The sequence below is a fragment of the Oncorhynchus masou genome, chromosome 7 (genome assembly GCF_036934945.1).
Source record: "Oncorhynchus masou masou isolate Uvic2021 chromosome 7, UVic_Omas_1.1, whole genome shotgun sequence".
NCBI lineage: Eukaryota > Metazoa > Chordata > Actinopteri > Salmoniformes > Salmonidae > Oncorhynchus > Oncorhynchus masou.
Window position 1 is genome coordinate 513,993 of NC_088218.1, and position 24,616 is coordinate 538,608.

The 24,616-nt window shown below is 49.7% G+C and overlaps 1 protein-coding gene across 2 annotated transcripts in view; it reads right to left on the reverse strand.

The window, feature by feature from the left end:
* The window catches only part of LOC135543112 (general transcription and DNA repair factor IIH helicase subunit XPB), an 83,334-nt gene that overhangs the window by 17,442 nt on the left and 41,276 nt on the right, over window positions 1-24,616 (reverse strand). For both annotated transcript variants that reach the window (XM_064970187.1, XM_064970186.1), the window contains 3 exons: window positions 23,603-23,772; window positions 23,145-23,289; window positions 22,199-22,383 (listed from right to left, as the gene is read on the reverse strand). In XM_064970187.1, the coding sequence (XP_064826259.1) occupies window positions 22,199-22,383; window positions 23,145-23,289; window positions 23,603-23,772 (500 nt within the window). The remainder of the gene's footprint in view (window positions 1-22,198; window positions 22,384-23,144; window positions 23,290-23,602; window positions 23,773-24,616) is intronic.

Here is a 24,616-nt window from a genome sequence, read left to right on the forward strand (position 1 = left end):
ACCTAATGGCAGTCAGGCTTCCTCTGGCGAGCACATGGAGGGCTGTGCGGCCCCCAAAAGAAATGCCACCCCACACCATGACTGACCCCCGCCAAACCGGTCATACTGGAGGATGTTGCAGGCAGCAGAACGTGGAAAATTTGCCAATCTTGGTGTTCTCTGACAAATGCCAAACATCCTGCACGGTGTTGGGCTGTAAGCACAACCCCCACCTGTGGACGTCAGGCCCTCATACCACCCTCATGGAGTCTGTTTCTGACCGTTTAAGGAGACACATGCACATTTGTGGCCTGCTGGAGGTCATTTTGCAGGGCTCTGGCAGTGCTCCTCCTGCTCCTCCTTGCACAAAGGAGGAGGTAGCGGTCCTGCTGCTGGGTTATTGCCCTCCCACGGCCTCCTCCACGTCTCCTGATGTACTGGCTTGTCTCCTGGTAGCGCCTCCATGCTCTGGACACTACGCTGACAGACACAGCAAACCTTCTTGCCACAGCTCGCATTGATGTGCCATCCTGGATGAGCTGCACGACCTGAGCCACTTGTGTGGGTTGTAGACTCTGTCTCATGCTACCACTAGAGTGAAAGCACCGCCAGCATTCAAAAGTGACCAAAACATCAGCCAGGAAGCATAGGAACTGAGAAGTGGTCTGTGGTCACCACCTGCAGAACCACTCCTTTATTGGGGGTGTCGTGCTAATTGCCTATAATTTCCACCTTTTGTCTATTCCATTTGCACAACAGCATGTGATATTTATTGTCAATCAGTGTTGCTTCCTAAGTGGACAGTTTGATTTCACAGAAGTGTATTTGACTTGGAGTTACATTGTGTTGTTTAAAGTGTTCTTTATTTTTTTTGAGCAGTGTATATAGTCGTCTAGAAAAAAAAGCAACATGCTGGACGTAATAATGACATCACCAACGTTTCCATAGTGATACTAGTCCCCTCCCAGTAGGGCTTAAGCCAATAGGAAGCTGGTGGTGGTCAGGTAGTGATGATGGTGTGAGGACCAGGTTGGGAATGAAACCAGGACACCTCTACCTGTTTCTCCAGCACACCGCCCACACATAAAGCCTCATGTTACTAACGTGTTGTTGAAGTCTACTTCCAACCCTCCATAATTGACGAAATGTTGAATTGTAAACGGATGTTTGAAAACTAATTAAAAAGATGGGAAGTCAGATCAGGTGAAACCAGGCTGGATGGGATGACGTAAGGGTTTTGGGATCAAGATCAGGCCTCGTTAATTACTTCATTAGGATTCACATTATCTACTCCACACGCTGTAGCTAATCTTGCTTGGGGTCAAGAACCCCTGCTGGGCATCAATGACATGAAAGCAGGACGTTACAGCAGAAGGAGCCACTGCTGTAAAGAGGACAGTCCCCCCCCTTGAGGACCAATAGAGATCTAAAGACGACAGCCCCCCCCTTGAGGACCAATAGAGATCTATAGAGGACAGCCCCCCCCCCTTGAGGACCAATAGAGATCTATAGAGGACAGCCCCCCCTTGAGGACCAATAGAGATCTATAGAGGACAGCCCCCCCCCTTGAGGACCAATAGAGATCTATAGAGGACAGCCCCCCCTTGAGGACCAATAGAGATCTATAGAGGACAGCCCCCCTCTTGAGGACCAATAGAGGACAGCCCCCCCCCTTGAGGACCAATAGAGATCTATAGAGGACAGCCCCCCCCTTGAGGACCAATAGAGATCTATAGAGGACAGCCCCTCCCCCCTTGAGGACCAATAGAGATCTATAGAGGACAGCCCCCCCCTTGAGGACCAATAGAGATCTATAGAGGACAGTCCCCCCCCTTGAGGACCAATAGAGATCTATAGAGGACAGCCCCCCCCCCCCCATGTCATGCCAACACCACCTACTGAGACATGCCTTTTGTTTCAGTGAAAATCAGGTTCCACATGAGGTGACAAGGAGAACTGTGTCTCAAGGTGAACCGAAAGGTCAAGTTTCTGGCGAGGAAAGATACATGTCTGGAAACACTGAGGTGGGCAACTCCAGTCCTCAAGGGGGGGCTGTCGTTCAGGGGTGGGCAACTCCAGTCCTCAGGGGGGGGGGGCTGTCGTTCAGGGGTGGGCAACTCCAGTCCTCAAGGGGGGGGGGCTGTCGTTCAGGGGTGGGCAACTCCAGTCCTCGAGGGCCTGGTTGGTGTCACAGTTTTACCCCCAGGTCCCCAGCGAACACACCTGACTCCAATTATCACCTCATGCTAATCTTCAGTTTAGAACGACATTTGATGAATCAGCTGTGGTTTCGACGGATGGAGAACAAGTGTGACACCAAATCAGGCCCTTGAGGACTGGGGTTGCCCACCCCCTGAACGACAGCCCCCCTTGAGGACTGGGGTTGCCCACCCCAGAACGACAGCCCCCCCCCCTTGAGGACTGGGGATGCCCACCCCTGAACGACAGCCCCCCCCCTTGAGGACTGGGGTTGCCCACCCCTGAACGACAGCCCCCCCCTTGAGGACTGGGGTTGCCCACCCCTGAACGACAGCCCCCCCCCTTGAGGACTGGGGTTGCCCACCCCTGAACGACAGCCGTTGGCAGGCAGGTGGTTACCACATAGCGTGTGCTTTATGGTACAGCAGTTCACACCAGTCCACAAAGAATTAGCTTCAGACTTCTCAGAAAAATAAAGTCTGGATTATTCTCAAGCTCACGTACAGTAATCCTGATTACTGCAGCCCTCTCGCTCATTTTGATCAACTAACGAGCTTTAAGACAGAAACACCAAACACTTCCTAGATCACGTTGGGGCTGACCCAAAACGTGGTCAACAGCTCTGTCCCCAAATACCCGTCTAATGTGGTCAACAGCTCTGTCCCCAAACACCCTTCTAATATACTATATAGCTCTGTCCCCAAACACCCTTCTAATATACTACATAGCTCTGTCCCCAAACACCCTTCTAATATACTACATACCTCTGTCCCCAAACACCCTTCTAATATACTACATAGCTCTGTCCCCAAATACCCTTCTAATATACTACATAGCTCTGTCCCCAAACACCCTTCTAATATACTACATAGCTCTGTCCCCAAACACCCTTCTAATATACTACATAGCTCTGTCCCCAAATACCCTTCTAATGTGGTCAACAGCTCTGTCCCCAAATACCCTTCTAATATACTACATACCTCTGTCCCCAAACACCCTTCTAATATACTACATAGCTCTGTCCCCAAATACCCTTCTAATATACTACATAGCTCTGTCCCCAAACACCCTTCTAATATACTATATAGCTCTGTCCCCAAACACCCTTCTAATATACTATATACCTCTGTCCCCAAATACCCTTCTAATATACTACATAGCTCTGTCCCCAAACACCCTTCTAATATACTATATAGCTCTGTCCCCAAACACCCTTCTAATATACTATATAGCTCTGTCCTGATATACCCTTCTAATATACTACATAGCTCTGTCCTGATATACCCTTCTAATATACTACATAGCTCTGTCCCCAAATACCCTTCTAATATACTACATAGCTCTGACCCCAAACACCCTTCTAATATACTATATAGCTCTCTCCTCAAACACCCTTCTAATATACTACATAGCTCTGTCCCCAAACACCCTTCTAATATACTATATACCTCTGTCCCCAAATACCCTTCTAATATACTACATAGCTCTGTCCCCAAACACCCTTCTAATATACTACATAGCTCTGTCCCCAAACACCCTTCTAATATACTACATAGCTCTGTCCCCAAACACCCTTCTAATATACTATATAGCTCTGTCCCCTAACACCCTTCTAATATACTATATAGCTCTGTCCCCAAACACCCTTCTAATATACTACATAGCTCTGTCCCCAAACACCCTTCTAATATACTACATAGCTCTGTCCCCAAATACCCTTCTAATATACTATATAGCTCTGTCCTGATATACCCTTCTAATATACTACATAGCTCTGTCCCCAAACACCCTTCTAATATACTACATAGCTCTGTCCCCAAATACCCTTCTAATATACTACATAGCTCTGTCCCCAAACACCCTTCTAATATACTATATAGCTCTGTCCCCAAATACCCTTCTAATATACTATATAGCTCTGTCCTGATATACCCTTCTAATATACTATATTGCTCTGTCCCCTCATACCCTTCTAATATACTATATAGCTCTGTCCCCTAAGACCCTTCTAATATACTATATAGCTCTGTCCCCTAAGACCCTTCTAATATACTATATAGCTCTGTCCTGATATACCCTTCTAATATACACTGCTCAAAAAAATAAAGGGAACACTAAAATAACACATCCTAGATCTGAACGAATTAAATATTCTTATTAAATACTTTTTCTTTACATAGTTGAATGTGCTGACAACAAAATCACACAAAAATTATCAATGGAAATCAAATTGATCGACCCACGGAGGTCTGGATTTGGAGTCACACTCAAATTTAAAGTGGAAAACCACACTACAGGCTGATCCAACTTTGATGTAATGTCCTTAAAACAAGTCCAAATGAGGCTCAGTAGTGTGTGTGTGGCCTCCACGTGCCTGTATGACCTCCCTACAACGCCTGGGCATGCTCCTGATGAGGTGGTGGATGGTCTCCTGAGGGATCTCCTCCCAGACCTGGACTAAAGCATCCGTCAACTCCTGGACATTCTGTGGTGCAACGTGGCGTTGGTGGATGGAGCGAGACATGATGTCCCATGGCGGGCCAGTCCATAGCATCAATGACTTCCTCTTGCAGGAACTGCTGACACACTCCAGCCACATGAGGTCTAGCATTGTCTTGCATTAGGAGGAACCCAGGGCCAACCGCACCAGCATATGGTCTCACAAGGGGTCTGAGGATCTCATCTCGGTACCTAATGGCAGTCAGGCTTCCTCTGGCGAGCACATGGAGGGCTGTGCGGCCCCCCACCATGACTGACCCGACCCACCGCCAAACCGGTCATGCTGGAGGATGTTGCAGGCAGCAGAACGTTCTCCACGGCGTCTCCAGACTCTGTCACGTCTGTCACATGTGCTCAGTGTGACCCTGCTTTCATCTGTGAAGAGCACAGGGCGCCAGTGGCGAATTTTCCAATCTTGGTGTTCTCTGGCAAATGCCAAACGTCCTGCACGGTGTTGGGCTGTAAGCACAACCCCCACCTGTGGACGTCAGGCCCTCATACCACCCTCATGGAGTCTGTTTCTGACCGTTTAAGCAGACACATGCACATTTGTGGCCTGCTGGAGGTCATTTTGCAGGGCTCTGGCAGTGCTCCTCCTGCTCCTCCTTGCACAAAGGCGGAGGTAGCGGTCCTGCTGCTGGGTTGTTGCCCTCCTACGGCCTCCTCCACATCTCCTGATGTACTGGCCTGTCTCCTGGTAGCGCCTCCATGCTCTGGACACTACGCTGACAGACACAGCAAACCTTCTTGCCACAGCTCGCATTTGATGTGCCATCCTGGATGAGCTGCACTACCTGAGCCACTTGTGTGAGTTTTAGACTCCCTCTCATGCTACCACTAGAGTGAAAGAACCGCCAGCATTCAAAAGGGACCAAAACATCAGCCATGAAGCATAGGAACTGAGAAGTGGTCTGTGGTCACCACCTGCAGAACCACTCCTTTATTGGAGGTGTCGTGCTAATTGCCTATAATTTCCACCTTTTGTCTATTCCATTTGCACAACAGCATGTGAAATTTATTGTCAATCAGTGTTGCTTCCTAAGTGGACAGTTTGATTTCACAGAAGTGTATTTGACTTGGAGTTACATTGTGTTGTTTAAAGTGTTCCTTATTTTTTTGAGCAGTGTATATAGTCGTCTAGAAAAAAAAGCAACACGCTGGACGTAATAATGACATCACCAACGTTTCCATAGTGATACTAGTCCCCTCCCAGTAGGGCTTAAGCCAATAGGAAGCTGGTGGTGGTCAGGTAGTGATGATGGTGTGAGGACCAGGTTGGGAATGAAACCAGGACACCTCTACCTGTTTCTCCAGCACACCGCCCACACACAAAGCCTCATGTTACTAACGTGTTGTTGAAGTCTACATCCTACCCTCCATAATTGACGAAATGTTGAATTGTAAACGGATGTTTGAAAACTAATTAAAAAGATGGGAAGTCAGATCAGGTGAAACCAGGCTGGATGGGATGACGTAAGGCACATATGTCAGAGTCAAGGCCCGCGGGCCACATCCGGCCCGCGAGAAGGTTTTTTACGGCCCCTGGGATGATCTTGATTTATTATTAGAACCGGCCCGCAGACCGCAGCAAGCCGGCAGCCCGCAGATCTTTTACACGCACCAATACTACATTTCCCACAATGCAACGGTGACGCACCGAGCAGTAGGCTGCTTCATTTCAATATTTATTGGCACAGCAGTCGTCAGCATCACAGTAAAATTAACTTTCAGATACCCATCAAAAATGGCAAAACGGAAAGTGGACACTGAGAACCGGGGTTTCAAACAAGGTGGGAGTCGGAGTATATGTTCACGGAGGTAGCTGGAAAACCTGTGTGTCTTCTGTGTGGAGAAAGTGTGGCGGTACTGAAAGAGTATAATCTGAGACGACATTATGAAACGAAACACGCGGACAAAAACAAGAATATGGACATGGAACAAAGGCTACAAAAGGCAGAGGAATTAAAACGAGGCCTCAAATCTCGACAGGCTCTGTTCAAAAAAGCCAAATCACAAGGCCAGGCTGCTGTCAAGGCCAGTTTTATTTTGGCAGAAGAGATCGCTAAATCAGCCCGGCCATTTACGGAGGGGATTTCATCAAAAACTGCATGATTAAAGTTTGTGACGAAGTTTGCCCAGAAAAAAGGCAACTCTTTTTAAATGTGAGTCTGAGCAGAAACACCATTGCCGAGAGAGTAGACCAGTTGTCCATCAATCTAAAAGAGCAGCTTGTGAAAACGGGAAAAGATTTCATTGCATATTCCTTGGCTGTGGATGAGAGCACCGACATTTCTGACATTGCCCAGTTGTCAATTTTCATCCGCGGAGTGGACTCCAGCCTAAGCGTGACAGAGGAGTTTTTGGCTTTACGTCCTATGCATGGCACAACTACGGGGCATGATTTGTATGAAGAGGTGTCAAGATGTGTAAATGAGATGGAGCTGCCTTGGGAAAAACTCGTGGGTTTGACAACCGACGGAGCACCTGCGATGTGTGGACACAGGAGCGGACTGGTGGCGAAGATACGGGAAAAGATGCAAGAGGAAAACGCGACAGGTGAGCTGACAGCTTATCATTGTATCATACACCAGGAAGCGTTGTGCGGTAAAGCCTTGAAAATGGAGCATGTAATGAGCATCATCACGCGCACAGTTAACTTTATCAGAGCCAAAGGTTTGAATCACCGCCAGTTCAAGGCATTTCTGACGGAGTTAGAAACGGAGCATGGTGATTTGCCTTATCACACAGAGGTGCGATGGCTAAGCCAGGGAAAGGTGCTTCAAAGATGTTTCGAGCTTCGTGAGGAGATTTGTCTGTTCTTGGACAGCAAAGGGAAAGACACAACACAACTCCGAGACGAAATGTTTCTGTGTGAAATGGCTTTTCTGTGTGACATTACGAGTCATCTGAATGCAATGAACTTGCAGCTGCAGGGTCGGGATCATGTCATCTCTGATATGTACAGTACAGTGAAGGCATTTAAAACCAAACTGACTCTGTGGGAGACGCAGATGCGGAAAGAAAATTTGAGCCACTTTCCCAGCTGCCAGACCATGAAAGAGAAGCTCTCTACCAGTGCGTTCCCGAGCGCACAGTTGGCTGATAAAATAGGTATGCTTGCCGCTGACTTTCGACGCCGATTTGCTGACTTTGAAGCACAAAAAGCAGGTTGGAACTGCTCGGTAACCCATTTGCTGTTGACGTGGAAAGCTCACCACCAAACCTCCAAATGGAGTTGATTGACCTCCAATGCAATGATGCACTGAGGGCAAAATATGCGGCAGTGGGTGCTGCGGAGTTCGCCCGTTTCCTCCCCGACACAATGCCCCAGCTGCGCATCCAGGCTGCTCAAACGTTGTCTATGTTTGGCAGCACATACCTGTGTGAACAACTTTTTTTCTTTGATGAACCTGAACAAAACATCACACAGAAGTCGACTTACTGCTGAACACCTCCACTCAATTCTGAGGATTTCCTCAGCTCAGAGCCTTACCCCGAACATTGATGAACTTGTGGAAAAGATGGGACACCACCAAGTATCACCCTCAACCTCAAACAAGTGAACATTACTGTGCAATCACATATTTAGAGTTTTTACTCAGTTCAAGTTTAAAAGTTAAAGTTTAATATTTGTTTTCACTGCATGTTACTTCTCCTTAAACAAAGTGTTGTTTTTGATTAATAGATTTTTGCACTTTATTTTATTGTATTTCAATCCAATTATATTTTAAAAATATTTCAGTTGAGTGGATGATAGAAAATTGCTATTATTGTTTTTTCTTTGAAGTAAATTTAGCCCACTTTTGCTAAAATAGAAAATATAGGCTACTGATGGTGCCTTGAATACCGGTTTCTTTCATTTAATGTTCATGTTATGGGGATTTTTATATAAAGGAAATTTGTCTTTTGTGTCTGTTGAAAATTAAAGATTACTGACAGAGCCATAAGAAAATATTGCTTTATTTATCTGATCATATTGGAATATATTTGTTAGGTTTTCAGTAGGTTCAATTAGGTTCACTAGACTATATGCGTCATTTAAAAATTTTTCAATGAACATTCGAACAGTCCGGCCCTCGGCTTGTAGCTACATTTTTTATTTGGCCCTCCGTCCATTTGACTTTGACACCCCTGACGTAAGGGTTTTGGGATCAAGATCAGGCCTCGTTAATTACTTCATTAGGATTCACATTATCTACTCCACACGCTGTAGCTAATCTTGCTTGGGGTCAAGAACCCCTGCTGGGCATCAATGACATGAAAGCAGGACATTTCAGCAGAAGGAGCCACTGCTGTAAAGAGGACAGTCCCCCCCCCCTTGAGGACCAATAGAGATCTACAGAGGACAGTCCCCCCCTTGAGGACCAATAGAGATCTACAGAGGACAGTCCCCCCCCTTGAGGACCAATAGAGATCTAAAGACGACAGCCCCCCCTTGAGGACCAATAGTGATCTATAGAGGACAGCCCCCCCTTGAGGACCAATAGAGATCTATAGAGGACAGCCCCCCCTTGAGGGCCAATAGAGATCTACAGAGGACAGCCCCCCCCCTTGAGGACCAATAGAGATCTAAAGACGACAGCCCCCCATGAGGACCAATAGAGATCTATAGAGGACAGCCCCCCTTGAGGACCAATAGAGATCTATAGAGGACAGCCCCCCCCCTTGAGGACCAATAGAGATCTAAAGACGACAGTCCCCCCCCTTGAGGACCAATAGAGATCTATAGAGGACAGTCCCCCCCTTTGAGGACCAATAGAGATCTATAGAGGACAGCCCCCCTTGAGGACCAATAGAGATCTATAGAGGACAGCCCCCCCCCCTTGAGGACCAATAGAGATCTATAGAGGACAGCCCCCCCCTTGAGGACCAATAGAGATCTATAGAGGACAGCCCCCCCCCCCATGTCATGCCAACACCACCTACTGAGACATGCCTTTTGTTTCAGTGAAAATCAGGTTCCACATGAGGTGACAAGGAGAACTGTGTCTCAAGGTGAACCGAAAGGGCAAGTGTCTGGCGAGGAAAGATACATGTCTGGAAACTCAGAGGTGGGCAACTCCAGTCCTCAAGGGGGGGGGGCTGTCGTTCAGGGGTGGGCAACTCCAGTCCTCAAGGGGGAGGGCTGTCGTTCAGGGTGGGCAACTCCAGTCCTCAAGGGGGGGCTGTCGTTCAGGGTGGGCAACTCCAGTCAAGGGGGGGGGGGGGGGGCTGTCGTTCAGGGGTGGGCAACTCCAGTCCTCAAGGGGGGGGCTGTCGTTCAGGGGTGGGCAACTCCAGTCCTCAAGGGGGGGGGGGGGGGGCTGTCGTTCAGGGGTGGGCAACTCCAGTCCTCAAGGGGAGGGGGGCTGTCGTTCAGGGGTGGGCAACTCCAGTCCTCAAGGGGGGGGCTGTCGTTCAGGGTGGGCAACTCCAGTCCTCGAGGGCCTGATTGGTGTCACAGTTTTACCCCCAGGTCCCCAGCGAACACACCTGACTCCAATTATCACCTCATGCTAATCTTCAGTTTAGAACGACATTTGATGAATCAGCTGTGGTTTCGACGGATGGAGAACAAGTGTGACACCAAATCAGGCCCTTGAAGACTGGGGTTGCCCACCCCTGAACGACAGCCCCCTTGAGGACTGGGGTTGCCCACCCCTGAACGACAGCCCCCCCTTGAGGACTGGGGTTGCCCACCCCTGAACGACAGCCCCCCTTGAGGACTGCGGTTGCCCACCCTGAACGACAGCCCCCCCTTGAGGACTGGGGTTGCCCACCCCTGAACGACAGCCCCCCTTGAGGACTGGGGTTGCCCACCCCTGAACGACAGCCCCCTTGAGGACTGGGGTTGCCCACCCCTGAACGACAGCCCCCCCTTGAGGACTGGGGTTGCCCACCCCTGAACGACAGCCCCCCATGAGGACTGGGGTTGCCCACCCCTGAACGACAGCCCCCCTGAGGACTGGGGTTGCCCACCCCTGAACGACAGTCCCCCCTTGAGGACTGGGGTTGCCCACCCCAGAACGACAGCCCCCTCCCTTGAGGACTGGGGTTGCCCACCCCTGAACGACAGCCCCCCCCTTGAGGACTGGGGATGCCCACCCCTGAACGACAGCCCCCCTTGAGGACTGGGGTTGCCCACCCCTGAACGACAGCCCCCCTTGAGGACTGGGGTTGCCCACCCCTGAACGACAGCCGTTGGCAGGCAGGTGGTTACCACATAGCGTGTGCTTTATGGTACAGCAGTTCACACCAGTCCACAAAGAATTAGCTTCAGACTTCTCAGAAAAATAAAGTCTGGATTATTCTCAAGCTCACGTACAGTAATCCTGATTACTGCAGCCCTCTCGCTCATTTTGATGAACTAACGAGCTTTAAGACAGAAACACCAAACACTTCCTAGATCACGTTGGGGCTGACCCAAAACGTGGTCAACAGCTCTGTCCCCAAATACCCGTCTAATGTGGTCAACAGCTCTGTCCCCAAACACCCTTCTAATATACTACATAGCTCTGTCCCCAAACACCCTTCTAATATACTATATAGCTCTGTCCCCAAACACCCTTCTAATATACTACATAGCTCTCTCCTCAAACACCCTTCTAATATACTACATAGCTCTGTCCCCAAACACCCTTCTAATATACTACATAGCTATGTCCCCAAATACCCTTCTAATGTGGTCAACAGCTCTGTCCTGATATACCCTTCTAATATACTATATACAGTGCCTTGCGAAAGTATTCGGCCCCCTTGAACTTTGCGACCTTTTGCCACATTTCAGGCTTCAAACATAAAGATATAAAACTGTATTTTTTTGTGAAGAATCAACTACAAGTGGGACACAATCATGAAGTGGAACGACATTTATTGGATATTTCAAACTTTTTTAACAAATCAAAAACTGAAAAATTGGGCGTGCAAAATTATTCAGCCCCCTTAAGTTAATACTTTGTAGCGCCACCTTTTGCTGCGATTACAGCTGTAAGTCGCTTGGGGTATGTCTCTATCAGTTTTGCACATCGAGTGACTGACATTTTTTCCCATTCCTCCTTGCAAAACAGCTCGAGCTCAGTGAGGTTGGATGGAGAGCATTTGTGAACAGCAGTTTTCAGTTCTTTCCACAGATTCTCAATTGGATTCAGGTCTGGAGTTTGACTTGGCCATTCTAACACCTGGATATGTTTATTTTTGAACCATTCCATTGTAGATTTTGCTTTATGTTTTGGATCATTGTCTTGTTGGAAGACAAATCTCTGTCCTAGTCTCAGGTCTTTTGCAGACTCCATCAGGTTTTCTTCCAGAATGGTCCTGTATTTGGCTCCATCCATCTTCCCATCAATTTTAACCATCTTCCCTGTCCCTGCTGAAGAAAAGCAGGCCCAAACCATGATGCTGCCACCACCATGTTTGACAGTGGGGATGGTGTGTTCAGGGTGATGAGCTGTGTTGCTTTTACGCCAAACATAACTTTTTGCATTGTTGCCAAAAAGTTCAATTTTGGTTTCATCTGACCAGAGCACCTTCTTCCACATGTTTGGTGTGTCTCCCAGGTGGCTTGTGGCAAAATTTAAACAACACTTTTTATGGATATCTTTAAGAAATGGCTTTCTTCTTGCCACTCTTCCATAAAGGCCAGATTTGTGCAATATACGACTGATTGTTGTCCTATGGACAGTCTCCCACCTCAGCTGTAGATCTCTGCAGGTCATCCAGAGTGATCATGGGGCTCTTGACTGCATCTCTGATCAGTCTTCTCCTTGTATGAGCTGAAAGTTTAGAGGGACGGCCAGGTCTTGGTAGATTTGCAGTGGTCTGATTCTCCTTCCATTTCAATATTATCGCTTGCACAGTGCTCCTTGGGATGTTTAAAGCTTGGGAAATCTTTTTGTATCCAAATCCAGCTTTAAACTTCTTCACAACAGTATCTCGGACCTGCCTGGTGTGTTCCTTGTTCTTCATGATGCTCTCTGCGCTTTTAACGAACCTCTGAGACTATCACAGTGCAGGTGCATTTATACGGAGACTTGATTACACACACAGGTGGATTGTATTTATCATCATTAGTCATTTAGGTCAACATTGGAACATTCAGAGATCCTCACTGAACTTCTGGAGAGAGTTTGCAGCACTGAAAGTAAAGGGGCTGAATAATTTTGCACGCCCAATTTTTCGGTTTTTGATTTGTTAAAAATGTTTGAAATATCCAATAAATGTCGTTCCACTTCATGATTGTGTCACACTTGTTGTTGATTCTTCACAAAAAAATACAGTTTTATATCTTTATGTTTGAAGCCTGAAATGTGGCAAAAGGTCGCAAAGTTCAAGGGGGCCGAATACTTTCGCAAGGCACTGTAGCTCTGTCCCCAAACACCCTTCTAATATACTATATAGCTCTGTCCCCAAACACCATTCTAATATACAATATCGCTCTGTCCCCAAATACCATTCTAATGTGGTCAACAGCTCTGTCCTGATATACCCTTCTAATATACTATATAGCTCTGTCCCCTAATTCCCTTCTAATATACTATATAGCTCTGTCCTGAAATACCCTTCTAATATACACTGCTCAAAAAAATATAAAGGGAACACTAAAATAACACATCCTAGATCTGAACGAATTAAATATTCTTATTAAATACCTTTTTCTTTACATAGTTGAATGCGCTGACAACAAAATCACACAAAAATTATCAATGGAAATCAAATTGATCAACCCACGGAGGTCTGGATTTGGAGTCACACTCAAATTAAAGTGGAAAACAACACTACAGGCTGATCCAACTTTGATGTAATGTCCTTAAAACAAGTCCAAATGAGGCTCAGTAGTGTGTGTGGCCTCCACGTGCCTGTATGACCTTCCTACAACGCCTGGGCATGCTCCTGATGAGGTGGCGGATGGTCTCCTGAGGGATCTCCTCCCAGACCTGGACTAAAGCATCCGCCAACTCCTGGACAGTCTGTGGTGCAACGTGGCGTTGGTGGATGGAGCGAGACATGATGTCCCAGATGTGCTCTATTGGATTCAGGTCTGGGGAACGGGCGGGCCAGTCCATAGCATCAATGACTTCCTATTGCAGGAACTGCTGACACACTCCAGCCACATGAGGTCTAGCATTGTCTTGCATTAGGAGGAACCCAGTGCCAACCGCACCAGCATATGGTCTCACAAGGGGTCTGAGGATCTCATCTCGGTACCTAATGGCAGTCAGGCTTCCTCTGGCGAGCACATGGAGGGCTGTGCGGCCCCCCACCATGACTGACCCGACCCACCGCCAAACCGGTCATGCTGGAGGATGTTGCAGGCAGCAGAACGTTCTCCACGGCGTCTCCAGACTCTGTCACGTCTGTCACATGTGCTCAGTGTGACCCTGCTTTCATCTGTGAAGAGCACAGGGCGCCAGTGGAGAATTTGCCAATCTTGGTGTTCTCTGGCAAATGCCAAACGTCCTGCACGGTGTTGGGCTGTAAGCACAACCCCCACCTGTGGACGTCAGGCCCTCATACCACCCTCATGGAGTCTGTTTCTGACCGTTTAAGCAGACACATGCACATTTGTGGCCACATTTTGCAGGGCTCTGGCAGTGCACCTCCTGCTCCTCCTTGCACAAAGGAGGAGGTAGCGGTCCTGCTGCTGGGTTGTTGCCCTCCTACGGCCTCCTCCACATCTCCTGGTGTACTGGCCTGTCTCCTGGTAGCGCCTCCATGCTCTAGACAATACGCTGACAGACACAGCAAACCTTCTTGCCACAGCTCGCATTTGATGTGCCATCCTGGATGAGCTGCACTACCTGAGCCACTTGTGTGGGTTGTAGACTCCCTCTCATGCTACCACTAGAGTGAAAGCACCGTCAGCATTCAAAAGTGACGAAAACATCAGCGAGGAAGCATAGGAACTGAGAAGTGGTCTGTGGTCACCACATGCAGAACCACTCCTTTATTGGGGGTGTCTTGCTAATTGCCTATAGTAAAAAGACTCATGCCCAAACCCCCCCCCCCCTGAACTACAGCCCTGCCTTATCCACTTGTTGCCCAAAGCCCCCCCCCTGAACTACAGCCCTGCCTTATCCACTTGTTGCCCAAACCCCCCCCCCGGACTACAGCCCTGCCTTATCCACTTGTTGCCCAACCCCCCCCCCCCCCTGGACTACAGCCCTGCCTTATCCACATGTTAACCAAACCCCCAGACACAAAAAAGTAGCTGGCAAGATGGAGATCTGACCAACTCACTGGACTTGTGGTTAGAGTGTCCACCCTGAGATTGGAAGATTGGGAGTTTGACCCCTGGCTGAGGCATGCCAAGGACTGGGAAACTGGGACCCAGTGCATCTCTGCTTGACAATCAGCATTAATGAAATAGATTGGGGGTAAATCCCTGCAATAGACTAGTGTCCTGTCCAGGGGGTGTCCTGGTACATCAAGCTGTCTCACTACAGTAACAGGAGATAGACTAGTGTCCTGTCCAGGGGGTGTCCTGGCCAGGGGGTGTCCTGGTACATCAAGCTGTCTCACTACAGAAACAGGAGATAGACTAGTGTCCTGTCCAGGGGGTGTCCTGTACATCAAGCTGTCTCTCTACAGAAACAGGAGATAGACTAGTGTCCTGTCCAGGGGGTGTCCTGGTACATCAAGCTGTCCCACTACAGAAACAGGAGATAGACTAGTGTCCTGTCCAGGGGGTGTCCTGGCCAGGGGGTGTCCTGGTACATCAAGCTGTCTCACTACAGAAACAGGAGATAGACTAGTGTCCTGTCCAGGGGGTGTCCTGGCCAGGGGGTGTCCTGGTACATCAAGCTGTCTCACTACAGAAACAGGAGATAGACTAGTGTCCTGTCCAGGGGGTGTCCTGGTACATCAAGCTGTCTCACTACAGTAACAGGAGACAGACTAGTGTCCTGTCCAGAGGGTGTCCTGGTACATCAAGCTGCTCCTATGAGACGTTCACTCGCTGCAAGTGGCTCGTTTGCGTCAACGAACACTAAACTAAAACCAATGGGAAAGGTTTTTGACCTGCAAACTTTGGTTTTGAAATTGCGACGTTCTCACAAGTTGATTAGTGGTCTGTTTTCCCCCTGTTGAAGATACCAAGAGAGTCCGACCCGGGTCACTGCAGCTGGGTCTGATGTTTCCCCCCTGTAGGAGATACCAAGAGAGTCCGACCCGGGTCACTGCAGCTGGGTCTGATGTTTCCCCCCTGTAGAAGATACCAAGAGAGTCCGACCCAGGTCACTGCAGCTGGGTCTGATGTTTCCCCCCTGTTGAAGATACCAAGAGAGTCCGACCCAGGTCACTGCAGCTGGGTCTGATGTTTCCCCCCTGTTGAAGATACCAAGAGAGTCCGACCCAGGTCACTGCAGCTGGGTCTGATGTTTTCCCCTGTTGAAGATACCAAGAGAGTCCGACCCGGGTCACTGCAGCTGGGTCTGATGTTTCCCCCCTGTTGAAGATACCAAGAGAGTCCGACCCAGGTCACTGCAGCTGGGTCTGATGTTTCCCCCTGTTGAAGATACCAAGAGAGTCCGACCCGGGGTCACTACAGCTGGGTCTGATGTTTCCCCCCTGTTGAAGATACCAAGAGAGTCCGACCCGGGTCACTGCAGCTGGGTCTGATGTTTCCCCCCTGTAGAAGATACCAAGAGAGTCCGACCCGGGTCACTACAGCTGGGTCTGATGTTTCCCCCCTGTAGAAGATACCAAGAGAGTCCGACCCAGGTCACTACAGCTGGGTCTGATGTTTCCCCCTGTTGAAGATACCAAGAGAGTCCGACCCGGGTCACTACAGCTGGGTCTGATGTTTCCCCCTGTTGAAGATACCAAGAGAGTCCGACCGGGTCACTACAGCTGGGTCTGATGTTTCCCCCTGTAGAAGATACCAAGAGAGTCCGACCGGGTCACTACAGCTGGGTCTGATGTTTCCCCCCTGTTGAAGATACCAAGAGAGTCCGACCCGGGTCACTACAGCTGGGTCTGATGTTTCCCCCCTGTAGAAGATACCAAGAGAGTCCGACCCGGGTCACTACAGCTGGGTCTGATGTTTCCCCCTGTTGAAGATACCAAGAGAGTCCGACCCGGGTCACTACAGCTGGGTCTGATGTTTCCCCCTGTAGGAGATACCAAGAGTCCGACCCGGGTCAGAGTGCAGCTGGTCACTGCAGCTGGGTCTGATGTTTCCCCCTGTTGAAGATACCAAGAGAGTCCGACCCGGGTCACTACAGCTGGGTCTGATGTTTCCCCCCTGTAGAAGATACCATATATTGTGTCCTGCCCATCACCAGGTTTATCCCCACAGACTGGTACAGGATGATGGACTAACCCAGGTTTATCCACACAGACTGGTACAGGATGACGGACTAACCCAGGTTTATCCCCACAGACTGGTACAGGATGATGGACTAACCCAGGTTTATCCCCACAGACTGGTACAGGATGACGGACTAACCCAGGTTTATCCCCACAGACTGGTACAGGATGACGGACTAACCCAGGTTTATCCCCACAGACTGGTACAGGATGATGGACTAACCCAGGTTTATCCCCACACAGTCTGGTACAGGATGATGGACTAACCCAGGTTTATCCACACAGACTGGTACAGGATGACAGACTAACCCAGGTTTATCCCCACAGACTGGTACAGGATGACAGACTAACCCAGGTTTATCCACACAGACTGGTACAGGATGACGGACTAACCCAGGTTTATCCCCACAGACTGGTACAGGATGACAGACTAACCCAGGTTTATCCCCACTGGTACAGGATGATGGACTAACCCAGGTTTATCCCCACAGACTGGTACAGGATGATGGACTAACCCAGGTTTATCCCCACAGACTGGTACAGGATGACGGACTAACCCAGGTTTATCCCCACAGACTGGTACAGGATGACAGACTAACCCAGGTTTATCCCCACAGACTGGTACAGGATGACAGACTAACCCAGGTTTATCCCCACAGACTGGTACAGGATGATGGACTAACCCAGGTTTATCCCCACAGACTGGTACAGGATGACGGACTAACCCAGGTTTATCCCCACAGACTGGTACAGGATGATGGACTAACCCAGGTTTATCCCCCACAGACTGGTACAGGATGACGGACTAACCCAGGTTTATCCTCACAGACTGGTACAGGATGATGGACTAACCCAGGTTTATCCACACAGACTGGTACAGGATGATGGACTAACCCAGGTTTATCCCCACAGACTGGTACAGGATGACGGACTAACCCAGGTTTATCCCCACAGACTGGTACAGGATGATGGACTAACCCAGGTTTATCCTCACAGACTGGTACAGGATGACAGACTAACCCAGGTTTATCCACACAGACTGGTACAGGATGACGGACTAACCCAGGTTTATCCCCACAGACTGGTACAGGATGATGGACTAACCCAGGTTTATCCCCACAGACTGGTACAGGATGACAGACTAACCCAGGTTTATCCACACAGACTGGTACAGGATGACGGACTAACCCAGGTTTATCCCCACAGACTGGTACAGGATGACGGACTAACCCAGGTTTATCCCCACAGACTGGTACAGGATGACGGACTAACCCAGGTTTATCCCCACAGACTGGTACAGGATGATGGACTAACCCAGGTTTATCCTCACAGACTGGTACAGGATGACAGACTAACCCAGGTTTATCCCCACAGACTGGTACAGGATGACAGACTAACCCAGGTTTATCCCCACAGACTGGTACAGGATGACAGACTAACCCAGGTTTATCCCCACAGACTGGTACAGGATGATGGACTAACCCAGGTTTATCCCCACAGACTGGTACAGGATGATGGACTAACCCAGGTTTATCCCCACAGACTGGTACAGGATGATGGACTAACCCAGGTTTATCCCCACAGACTGGTACAGGATGACAGACTAACCCAGGTTTATCCCCACAGACTGGTACAGGATGACGGACTAACCCAGGTTTATCCCCACAGACTGGTACAGGATGACAGACTAACCCAGGTTTATCCACACACAGACTGGTACAGGATGATGGACTAACCCAGGTTTATCCCCACAGACTGGTACAGGATGATGGACTAACCCAGGTTTATCCCCACAGACTGGTACAGGATGACGGACTAACCCAGGTTTATCCCCACAGACTGGTACAGGATGATGGACTAACCCAGGTTTATCCCCACAGACTGGTACAGGATGACGGACTAACCCAGGTTTATCCACACAGACTGGTACAGGATGATGGACTAACCCAGGTTTATCCCCACAGACTGGTACAGGATGATGGACTAACCCAGGTTTATCCACACAGACTGGTACAGGATGACAGACTAACCCAGGTTTATCCACACAGACTGGTACAGGATGACGGACTAACCCAGGTTTATCCCCACAGACTGGTACAGGATGATGGACTAACCCAGGTTTATCCCCACAGACTGGTACAGGATGATGGACTAACCCAGGTTTATCCCCACAGACTGGTACAGGATGATGGACTAACCCAGGTTTATCCCCACAGACTGGTACAGGATGACAGACTAACCCAGGTTTATCCCCACAGACTGGTACAGGATGATGGACTAACCCAGGTTTATCCCCACAGACTGGTACAGGATGACAGACTAACCCAGGTTTATCCCCACAGACTGGTACAGGATGACGGACTAACCCAGGTTTATCCACACACAGACTGGTACAGGATGATGGACTAACCCAGGTTTATCCCCACAGACTGGTACAGGATGACGGACTAACCCAGGTTTATCCCCACAGACTGGTACAGGATGATGGACTAACCCAGGTTTATCCCCACACAGACTGGTACAGGATGACGGACTAACCCAGGTTTATCCCCACAGACTGGTACAGGATGATGGACTAACCCAGGTTTATCCCCACAGACTGGTACAGGATGATGGACTAACCCAGGTTTATCCCCACAGACTGGTACAGGATGACGGACTAACCCAGGTTTATCCCCACAGACTGGTACAGGATGACAGACTAACCCAGGTTTATCCCCACACAGACTGGTACAGGATGACGGACTAACCCAGGTTTATCCCCACAGACTGGTACAGGATGACAGACTAACCCAGGTTTATCCCCACAGACTGGTACAGGATGACAGACTAACCCAGGTTTATCCCCACAGACTGGTACAGGATGACGGACTAACCCAGGTTTATCCCCACAGACTGGTACAGGATGATGGACTAACCCAGGTTTATCCCCACAGACTGGTACAGGATGACGGACTAACCCAGGTTTATCCACACAGACTGGTACAGGATGACGGACTAACCCAGGTTTATCCACACAGACTGGTACAGGATGATGGACTAACCCAGGTTTATCCCCACAGACTGGTACAGGATGATGGACTAACCCAGGTTTATCCCCACAGACTGGTACAGGATGACAGACTAACCCAGGTTTATCCTCACACAGACTGGTACAGGATGATGGACTAACCCAGGTTTATCCCCACAGACTGGTACAGGATGACAGACTAACCCAGGTTTATCCTCACACAGACTGGTACAGGATGATGGACTAACCCAGGTTTATCCCCACACAGACTGGTACAGGATGACAGACTAACCCAGGTTTATCCCCACAGACTGGTACAGGATGATGGACTAACCCAGGTTTATCCCCACAGACTGGTACAGGATGACGGACTAACCCAGGTTTATCCCCACAGACTGGTACAGGATGACGGACTAACCCAGGTTTATCCCCACAGACTGGTACAGGATGATGGACTAACCCAGGTTTATCCCCACACAGACTGGTACAGGATGATGGACTAACCCAGGTTTATCCCCACAGACTGGTACAGGATGATGGACTAACCCAGGTTTATCCCCACAGACTGGTACAGGATGATGGACTAACCCAGGTTTATCCCCACACAGACTGGTACAGGATGACGGACTAACCCAGGTTTATCCTCACACAGACTGGTACAGGATGATGGACTAACCCAGGTTTATCCCCACAGACTGGTACAGGATGATGGACTAACCCAGGTTTATCCACACAGACTGGTACAGGATGACGGACTAACCCAGGTTTATCCCCACAGACTGGTACAGGATGATGGACTAACCCAGGTTTATCCCCACAGACTGGTACAGGATGACAGACTAACCCAGGTTTATCCTCACACAGACTGGTACAGGATGACAGACTAACCCAGGTTTATCCCCACAGACTGGTACAGGATGATGGACTAACCCAGGTTTATCCCCACAGACTGGTACAGGATGATGGACTAACCCAGGTTTATCCCCACAGACTGGTACAGGATGATGGACTAACCCAGGTTTATCCCCACAGACTGGTACAGGATGATGGACTAACCCAGGTTTATCCCCACAGACTGGTACAGGATGATGGACTAACCCAGGTTTATCCCCACAGACTGGTACAGGATGATGGACTAACCCAGGTTTATCCCCACAGACTGGTACAGGATGATGGACTAACCCAGGTTTATCCCCACACAGACTGGTACAGGATGACAGACTAACCCAGGTTTATCCCCACAGACTGGTACAGGATGATGGACTAACCCAGGTTTATCCCCACAGACTGGTACAGGATGACAGACTAACCCAGGTTTATCCCCACAGACTGGTACAGGATGATGGACTAACCCAGGTTTATCCCCACAGACTGGTACAGGATGATGGACTAACCCAGGTTTATCCCCACAGACTGGTACAGGATGATGGACTAACCCAGGTTTATCCCCACAGACTGGTACAGGATGACAGACTAACCCAGGTTTATCCCCACAGACTGGTACAGGATGACGGACTAACCCAGGTTTATCCCCACACAGACTGGTACAGGATGACAGACTAACCCAGGTTTATCCCCACAGACTGGTACAGGATGATGGACTAACCCAGGTTTATCCCCACAGACTGGTACAGGATGACGGACTAACCCAGGTTTATCCACACAGACTGGTACAGGATGATGGACTAACCCAGGTTTATCCCCACAGACTGGTACAGGATGATGGACTAACCCAGGTTTATCCACACAGACTGGTACAGGATGATGGACTAACCCAGGTTTATCCCCACAGACTGGTACAGGATGATGGACTAACCCAGGTTTATCCACACAGACTGGTACAGGATGACAGACTAACCCAGGTTTATCCACACAGACTGGTACAGGATGACGGACTAACCCAGGTTTATCCCCACAGACTGGTACAGGATGATGGACTAACCCAGGTTTATCCCCACAGACTGGTACAGGATGATGGACTAACCCAGGTTTATCCCCACAGACTGGTACAGGATGATGGACTAACCCAGGTTTATCCCCACAGACTGGTACAGGATGACAGACTAACCCAGGTTTATCCCCACAGACTGGTACAGGATGACAGACTAACCCAGGTTTATCCCCATAGACTGGTACAGGATGATGGACTAACCCAGGTTTATCCCCACACAGACTGGTACAGGATGACGGACTAACCCAGGTTTATCCCCACACAGACGGACTAACCTCAGCACACTGGACCTTAGCGATGTATCCGTTGTTCTGGAGCTCCATCCAGTTGGCCTCGAACAGCTTGGGCCCAATCAGGAAGTTGAGATCAACGATCTTGTCGTCCTCTCGGACCAGCGTAGCGGTCAGACCCAGCTTACAGTGGGCCTGGACAATGGTCAGAACCCGACGGAACATCTTAGCTACAGGGGGAGACAACGCAGACATTATTAGATAAGTGTTTTGAAAACATCACAGAAATGAGAAACAGATTTTCTGGTGTTCGGGTCAGTTAAACTCCTAAAGTTGCGAAAACCCCGTCTTCTCATAAAATCGACTGTAGTGTCCAAACGGTTTGGTCTACAAACTATTATGACCCCCCCGAGACTCGCACCAACACAGGCGCCTTGGTCCTCGTCTGAAGTCGGTTCAGCCGATCTGACAACTTCTGTCTGTGGCGTCCGAACGTGTCCCCCGTCGTTACGCGCACCTGTCCCCGTCGTTACGCGCACCTGTCCCCGTCGTTACGCGCACCTGTCCCCGTCGTTACGCGCACCTGTCCCCGCGCTACGCGCACCTGTCCCCGTCGTTACGCGCACCTGTCCCCCGTCGTTACGCGCACCTGTCCCCGTCGTTACGCGCACCTGTCCCCGTCGTTACGTGCACCTGTCACCGTCGTTACGTGCACCTGTCACCATCGTTACACACTAACCAAAACCCCTTAACTTCTGCCCCTTTACCACAGAGAGATAGACAGACTCACCAGGGATGGTGAGGACGAACATGAACCCCTCCTAACTTAACCATGAACCCTGACCCCAAAGACTCACCAGGGAATGTGAGGTCTAACCCTAACCCCTCCTAACTTAACCATGAACCCTGACCCCAAAGACTCACCAGGGAATGTGAGGTCTAACCCTAACCCCTCCTAACTTAACCATGACCCCTGACCCCGTATACTCACCAGGGATGGTGTGCACCTCGTCCAGGATGATGAGACCCCACTCCTGGGACCTCATCCATTCCATCACTCTCTCTGCCTCCCAAGACCTCTTGGTGGTGTGTCCCAACATGCTATATGTACTGATGGCCACCGAGCAGCCAATCGGCTTCAAAAACAAAAATCAAACTTCATTTAAAAGTGCATTTTAAAACCGCAACACACTTTGAAACTAAAACAAGAACTTGAATTTAATAAATCAAAGCAAACAAGAAGCAGTAAAAAGAGATCATTATACAAAACACCGTGGCTGTTGAAAGACCGAGTTGAGAAGGGGGATTTGAAAAGCTTAAAAAACACCGTGGCTGTTGAAAGACCGAGTTGAGAAGGGGGATTTGAAAAGCTTAAAAAACACCGTGGCTGTTGAAAGACGGAATTTAAAAAGGGGGATTTTAAAAAGCTGTGTTTGCTGTGTCTCTTACCTTGTCCTTGGCATCTGAGGTGAAGCGGCAGATCTGAGAGTCGTCAATGGTCGACCACATCTTAAACTGAGCCTTCCACTGTTCTACTGACACAGAGCTGTTCCCCAGCACCAGGCAGCGCTTACGGACCGTACAGGCTGCCGTTACCCCTACTAGAGACTTCCCCGCACCTGGGGACAGGAGGAGAGATGGAGGGGGTGGGGGGTAGGAGGAGTAATGGGGACAGGAGGAGAGCTGGAGGGGGTGGGGGGTAGGAGGAGTAATGGGGACAGGAGGAGAGATGGAGGGGGGTAGGAGGAGTAATGGGGACAGGAGGGAGAGATGGAGGGGGGTAGGAGGAGTAATGGGGACAGGAGGAGAGATGGAGGAGGTGGGGGGTAGGAGGAGTAATGGGGACAGGAGGAGAGATGGAGGAGGTGGGGGATAGGAGGAGTAATGGGGACAGGAGGAGAGATGGGGACAGGAGGAGAGATGGAGGAGGTGGGGGGTAGGAGGAGTAATGGGGACAGGAGGAGAGATGGAGGGGGGGGGGTAGGAGGAGTAATGGGGACAGGAGGAGAGATGGAGGAGGTGGGGGGGTAGGAGGAGTAATGGGGACAGGAGGAGAGATGGAGGAGGTGGGGGATAGGAGGAGTAATGGGGACAGGAGGAGAGATGGGGACAGGAGGAGAGATGGAGGAGGTGGGGGGTAGGAGGAGTAATGGGGACAGGAGGAGAGATGGAGGGGGGGGGGGGTAGGAGGAGTAATGGGGACAGGAGGAGAGATGGAGGGGGGGGTAGGAGGAGTAATGGGGACAGGAGGAGAGATGGAGGAGGTGGGGGGTAGGAGGAGTAATGGGGACAGGAGGAGAGATGGAGGAGGTGGGGGATAGGAGGAGTAATGGGGACAGGAGGAGAGATGGGGACAGGAGGAGAGATGGAGGAGGTGGGGGTAGGAGGAGTAATGGGGACAGGAGGAGAGATGGAGGAGGTGGAGGGGGGGTAGGAGGAGTAATGGGGACAGGAGGAGAGATG